Here is a 7435-nt window from a genome sequence, read left to right on the forward strand (position 1 = left end):
AATGTTTCAATCATTTTGAAGGTTATTTCCTACATCGGAGGTGTTCTCTTTCTCGTCCTTGCTGCAGTAACCTTATTTGAAATTGTGCAATAGGAGTTAAGTTTCTTACCTAGCTCGACGATGCTGTGCCAAACTCCTTCACAGCACCTTCACCAGATGAACGCCACCAACTGGACAAAGCTTCACCTCCAAAACGTACAACTCCTTCACCTGCAACACACACAAAAAAGGGTTAGGGTGCTGCAACAACTCCTCCTGCTGGTTGCGTCCACTGTGGTCATTCTTCTTCTTCCTCAGTGTGGTCCATGGATATCGTCATGTGGACCTCCTGCAACGACTGCTCCTCCATGCACCTCCTCATGTCCTGAACGATCTACAAGCCCACAAAGCGCACCAAATGCCATGTTCACAACAACAACATCGAATGGAGGCTGCATGGATTTGAAGATGATAACAGACTTGTCCTCACCACGCTGTTGCGACGGAGCAGTGAACGAAAGCATGGCCAACCAGTGACTGCAACCGGAACCCCTCTCTGCAATCCAAAAACCAAACCTGGAACCGGATACACGAACTTGTATCCGAATAACCTCCCCCAGCAAAACATTGAAAGCCCTGGATCCGGATATGGGAAGTTGTATCCGGATAACCTCCCTTGCCAAAATCTTCAAAACCTGGATCTGGATACGTTTACAGTGTATCCGAATACCCTTCACACCATTCGGCCATTTCTGCATCAAGTTTGGTCTTCTTCTTCTTCCTCAACATCAACCTTCTTCTTCGTCATCTCCTCTCTACAAGGGTATATACGTCTTTTACATATAAATCATCGCAAATCTTTGCATTTTGGAGAGATGGTCGAAACAGTGCATTGTACCGAAAATCCGCTCAAATCAGCGCAATTTCATCCTCTCTAATTGGCAGAAGCGAACAAGATTTGAAATTGAATCTTCGCTCGCAATTTCACTTGAACAGTACAATCTGTTCAAGCGAACACAACATTAACTTTTAATGTCTTTTAGATGGCCATACTTATAATTAAGTCACTTTAATTATTTTTACTATTTCTTATAATTCTTTTTATTCTACTATTTTCTTCTTGCACAAGTGTTTTATCATAAAATTATAAAATACTAAAAAACATTAAGTTTGCTTACACCTTCTCTGTCCAATTGCTAATTTCTTGCAATCACAAATATATATTTTGATTGTATTAAGTATGTTTTATATATGCTCCTTTAAGTCTAAATTCTTTTAGAGGAAAATTACAATCTAAATTACAGTTATAAAATATCATTAGTAAATAGAAACAAATTTAATATTATGTTATTTTAAAGTATGTACTTTTTTTCTAAATTTCTTTCTTTGATTTTCTAGAAGACTTTTAAAAAAGAATCTCTTACGAAATCAACAAATTTAAAAAACATGGTGATTAATTGCAATAACCATCTTTGCGATTGAGATAGTTACAATCAGTTGGGTATGTGTGAATGTGGAGGTATTGGTTTTCAAAAAAAATTTTATATATTTATAAATTTATATATAGATAAAAATATTTTTTTAATTTTAATATATTATATATATTTAGTATATTTTTTAAAAAAATTATATATTTATAAAAAAAATTACATGTTTAAAATATTTCTTTTTGGAGATCCACCTTAATAAAAGTACACCCACTAGTGAAAAAAGCTTTTAACGTCACCCTTTAGATGTCTGATTCTAAAATATCAGACGTAAAAAATGACCGGTGGCATTTTTCATAAATAAAACAACTATTTAGATGTCGGCTATGAGAGGGTCCGACTTCTAAAGCCATTTAGACGTCTGTTGTGGGGGAGCCGACTTCTAAATCCTCATCCCAAAAATCTAAGTCACTTTTTGACTTTAGACGTCTGTTGTGGGGGGAACCGACATCTATAGACGTCTGTTATAGCGGAAACCGACTTCTAAATACTTAATCTGAAAATTTAAAAAGTCACTTTTTGACTCCATTTAGACGTCTGATCCCTCTACTCCGACTTCTAAAACACTTTAGACGTCTATTTTTAGGGGAACCGACGTATGTAGACGTCTGTTATGGCGAGAACCGACTTCTAAATACTCAGCCCAGAAATTTAAGAAGTCAGTTTTTGACTCCATTTAGACGTCTGATCCCACCACTCCGACTTCTAAAACACTTTAGACGTTTGTTGTAAGGAGAACCGACTTCTGTAGACGTTTGTTATGGGAAACTGACTTCTAAATGTTTGCATTAAAACACTGTGAACGCGAGGCAGCAGTTACGTGCACTCATTGTTCATCATCTTCCTTGCGTTTTCTCTCCACGAGCTATGTTTTTCAGGTTCATTTTCTCACTTTTGCACCGTTTGAAATTAATTTTACTCCGATTACATTACTCTTTGATGAATTATCTTTCATTTGAATCGATTAAAATGTGTTTTCGTTGAGTTTTTGTGCAGTTTTGCTCGTATCCTTGGGCAGCATTCTTGGGCGGCGATTTCTTACGTTTTGCACTCCTCCAATCCCCTCCACTACATTATTATAACCATCCAATACAAAAAAAAAGTACAATACATTCTCTTAAACAAAAATATAAAGTTGTAAACTCGAATCACCATGAGCCAGGAGCAACTCGAGAGGCCTCAAGCAGAGAAAGATCCTATCAAATACGACAATATTTTAGACGTCTGACCTATAGAGTCTGACGTCTATATAGACTTCTGACCTATATAGTCCGATGTCTATATAGATGTCTGACCAATAAGATCTGACGTCCCATTAACGTCACCTACTTTAGACATCGATTTGAGATCTGAAGTTAAAAACCCAAAACAACCGACGTTAAACAGCGTTTTTTCACTAGTGACCATGTTCTCTAAAAACAAAGTTAACTTTGTGTTTTCTAGTAAAGTAAAGTTATTTACAAATTTATTTTATGAAATTTGAAACTTTCTAGTGTTGTTTTTTTATATTAAAGTTCTTTTTATTATTACTGAGTTCAAATACTTTTGCGACGTGATTTGTCAGGTTGAGACTATAAACATTATTATTAAATAACTCTTTAATATATCAGTTTGAACCTATAATAATATTATCGTTCATCCTTACACTAGTAAGGAATAGTAACTTCTTTTCTTTTTCATGTATAACCACTCAGATAAACTCTATATCAAGAAGAAAAATTAAAAATCTTTGCATAAATAAAAAAAGTTAAGTTAAATATTACATATTACATTAAAACAGTAAACTGGTCCGCTATTACTATTTGTCACAGGTAAAGATTGAATTGAATTAGATAAACTTTATCATGTACAAAAAAATTTTATGGTTGAGATGATTGGGTGCTTTTAGTTATTTAGTAATTGGTATATGTGTTTTTTTTTTGTAAGAATTAATATTAGTATGTAATTAATTTTAAATGTAATTTTCTATTTTTAGTTTTTTATTTTGTAAACTCAAAATTTTCACTAACTTTCTTCAAAATAATTTGTATATTAATGTTACAATATTTTTATATATTAATTTTAAACATTAAATATATTTTTTATTATTTCAATATGAAAGATTTAATAGTTTCATATCTTACATTATTTAAGAATTGAAGTTAAAAGTAATTTAAATATATATTTTTGTTTAATGTCTGGAAATTTCAGACTCTAAAATTGACTGATCTTAAATACAATAATTTTATTCTGAAAAAAGATTATATTAAGATTATTTTTTATTATATTAAAAATGAAATATGTTAATTTTTAATATACGAATTTCAATATTAAGTCTTTTATTAACAAATGCAATAAAGTAATCAATCTAAATAATCATGATTAATTTGAATACCAGGAACATAACCAAAGCTCAGTCGATTACAACTTTATCGTCTTGACACAAAGTTCGGTTCTTAAGATATACATGCTGTTATTGGCACCGAATACTAGTGAAGTAATGATAGTAATTTTGAATTTTATATATATATATATATATATATATATATATATATATATATATATATATATATATATATATATATATATATATATATATATATATATTAATTAGTGAGTCAACCGAACTTATTTATTAGTGAATCAAAAGAATTTGAATCTAGTTCGATCCATTACGGGTTGGTGGGTTAAACGGTTGGTTCACTGGATTACTTAATTATAATTTTTTTAAAATAAAAAAATTACAATTTTTTCATAATTCAAATCTATATAAATTTTATTATCAAAATGATGTTAAACTCAAAACAATTCAAAATAATAAAAAATAAAAGTATAATATAACCCACATATAATGAGCCCGATGATATTTTTTAGGATTTTATAAGATAATAAATTAATAAAAATAAAATTATGTGGGTTGGTAGGCCAATTTGACTCTTACGGGTTCAATTCAGATGAGCCGAATTTAAAAACTGGATTAAAAATTAGTCCACATAAAAAAATGGATTGTTTTTCAACCTAACTCAGTTTGAACCTGTGGTGAATCGAGTTGATCTGCAGAATTGTAAACCATCTTAATAGCTTTAATATTTATATAACAAATCATATTAAAATTATTATATTTTATTAATTAATTTATTAAAATAATTTAATTAATTAAAATATGATTAAGAGTATATATATCATAAATTATTTACTCTAGAAATTATAAATAACATTTTAATTTGATAAAAAAATTAAATTAAAATATTAAAATTTTAAAGAAAAATAACTTTTGATATTATATAAAAAAGTCATAATCTTTATTTATAAACACAAACATTATTTTTGTTTATTTTTTATTTCATCCGAAAAAAAAAATCAAAACTAAGATGGTTTTTGACTGAAAACATCATGTAGTAATTAATTAATCTAAGTGACTTTTAATGATCAATTCTACTTATTACTCCACTAAAAGAAATTGTTATTTATTAATTATGGTCAGTTTTTCTTATCATAATCTAACAAGTATGTGATAATTTGGTAATAAAAAAAGGTTAGTTTTTATATTTATATAAATAATAAATATAAAATATGTATAAAAAAAATGTGAAAATAATAGTATTCTTAGTTTTGGAATTATATTGATGAAGCATGAAACACATGGTACTACTGTAACGCATGCAAATGCCAATATAAACAAGCAAAGGTTTCAATGATTTGGGGTCTGATTACAGAAGAAAGAACATCGTCAAAAAAGAATGATTATCTGAGTGTAATTTGTGACTGAAACTACATTGCGAACACAGCATTACAGAGATGAGGACCCCTTCCTGGGACAACAGAGGACTTAAGAAAGGCACCTGGACCCCAGAGGAAGATAGAAAGCTTGTAGCTTATGTCACTCGATATGGCTCTTGGAATTGGCGCCAACTCCCAAGATTTGCAGGTAATTCATCTTATAACTCATATACTTCTTCCATGAAATGAAAAGGTTGAAATAAGTTCAGAGTTCTGCAATTTCATTAGGTCTGGAAAGGTGTGGAAAGAGCTGCAGACTTAGGTGGCTCAATTATCTCAGGCCCAACATAAAAAGAGGAAACTTCACTGACATAGAAGAAGAAACTATAATCAAACTGCACGAAAACCTTGGTAACAAGTACGTTCAATTTAAAAAAAAAATAAAAATAAAAATCCTTGGAAATTCCATTTTAATTACTTAATTTTTGTGTTTCTTTTCTCCGTTGCAGATGGTCTGTCATTGCCACTCATTTACCCGGAAGAACAGATAACGAAATAAAGAACCACTGGCACACCACTCTCAAAAAGCGTTTTGGAAAGAAGACAGTTCAAACTGAAACAAATGTGAAAGCCTCAAAATCAAACAGTTATAAAATCTCTGATCCTGACCCTTTGTCCACGGAATTATCCTCAAGCGAATTCTCGTCCTCGGATTATACCACTCACCAAAATTTGTTTGTGGAAGATGGGTTCGATTTTCTAGATGCATACTTAGAGGACATGAACCACAATATTTCGACAGAATCATTTCACATTTCTCAAGTCACAACACAAGCCAATGGTTCAGACGCTCAGAAAACCATGGAATGTGTTCGCCCAGAGTCTCCTCTTTCGTACTATAATGAAAATTCCGTTGTGGAAAATGACGACTTTGGCTTTCTAGAAGCAATAGAACCAATAACTGAACATTCTTGGACAGAAGCATTCGTGGCAGATATGTCTCTTATTCCGAACGAATTACTTGTTCCTTTGGTGAACGAATCCGAATCGTACTTTTCTTCTGCGTATGATGTGGAAGATCTCTGGTGTCTGAAAAATAATTCTCATGATGATTTAGACGTCAACTTATTTCAATGAATAAATAATTAGCTTCTATTTTTGAAATAAACGTAAATAATTCAGTGTAAGACAACTCTTTTTTTCGTTGCATACAACCCAGAAAAATATCGGTCGTGCAAAATTGGTGATCCCGGTTACAACTTTATATATTTTTCTTCCTTTTTACGACAAATAAATAACCAAAATATTTTGGTCATTTCCAAATATTTGAATTAGGTCCTTCAAATAATTAGTGCTGTAATATTTTCATTAAATACTTATAAATTTCATGACACGAAGTTAATTAATAATTAGTAGTCTTCTAATTAGTGATTGGATTTGTGCGTGAAAAGTGTGTGAAACATCTTTCAAGTAAGAAGAAACAAAGTAAAAAGGGAAAATTGACCAGAAAAAAAAAAAAAAAAAAGAGAGAGAAGTTTGCAAAGAAAATGAAGAAAGAAGAACAAAAAGAAAAATGAAGAAAGAAGGGGTATGACCTAGGTCTTGCATTTTTGTTGTTACCATTGGAAAGCCGTAAACACGAGATAATACTTTCCTCGATTAGAGGTTCAAAACCTCGTTGCATACTATGTATTAAATATGACGTAAAATTTGACTCTAAAGTCAAAATCAATCTGCTTGAGGAATATTTTATGTTCGCAATTTTCAATAAATGGTTATTTGTATTTCATTTCAATAATATTATTAAAATTTCACCTCAAATCTTATGTTAAGTTAATAGCACTGTAAAATTAATATTATCTTTATTTTAATCAATTCAATGTTTTTTATTATATTAATTATTTTACATAAACAATTTCAATAAGTTAGACAATAGAAAACCTTAACAAGCTTGGCCTCGGTAAAAGGCTAGTTCACACTAGTGCAGCAAGGGGTTTTTACCGCGGTTATTTTTCACTACAGGTCGCGGTTTAGGAACCGCGACATATTCAGCCGCGGTAGTAAGTCAAAGACTTTAGGCCGCGGTTACAACCGCGGTATATAAGTGCCGCAATATGTCGTGGTTGTCCAAAGAACCGTTGCCTAAGTTCTTTTTTAAAAAAAAAAAAAAATAGTCCACTATATGCCGCGGTTCAACCGCGGCAAAAAGTGTCCACTATAGGCCGCGGTTAGTGCAAGAACCGCGGCCTATAGTCTCTTTTTAAAAAAAA

The 7435-nt window shown here is 31.1% G+C and overlaps 1 protein-coding gene across 1 annotated transcript; it reads left to right on the forward strand.

Moving 5' to 3' along the window:
- The first annotated feature begins 5157 nt into the window (after window positions 1–5157).
- On the forward strand, window positions 5158–6654 carry LOC106754186 (transcription factor MYB14). The gene is made up of 3 exons (XM_014636187.2): window positions 5158–5373; window positions 5454–5583; window positions 5675–6654. Exons 1-3 carry the CDS (start codon window positions 5244–5246, stop codon window positions 6300–6302), a joined length of 888 nt encoding a protein of 295 aa, XP_014491673.1. The 5' UTR covers window positions 5158–5243; the 3' UTR covers window positions 6303–6654.
- The last annotated feature ends 781 nt before the right edge of the window (window positions 6655–7435 follow it).

The sequence above is a fragment of the Vigna radiata genome, unplaced genomic scaffold, assembly GCF_000741045.1.
Source record: "Vigna radiata var. radiata cultivar VC1973A unplaced genomic scaffold, Vradiata_ver6 scaffold_86, whole genome shotgun sequence".
Taxonomy (NCBI): domain Eukaryota; kingdom Viridiplantae; phylum Streptophyta; class Magnoliopsida; order Fabales; family Fabaceae; genus Vigna; species Vigna radiata.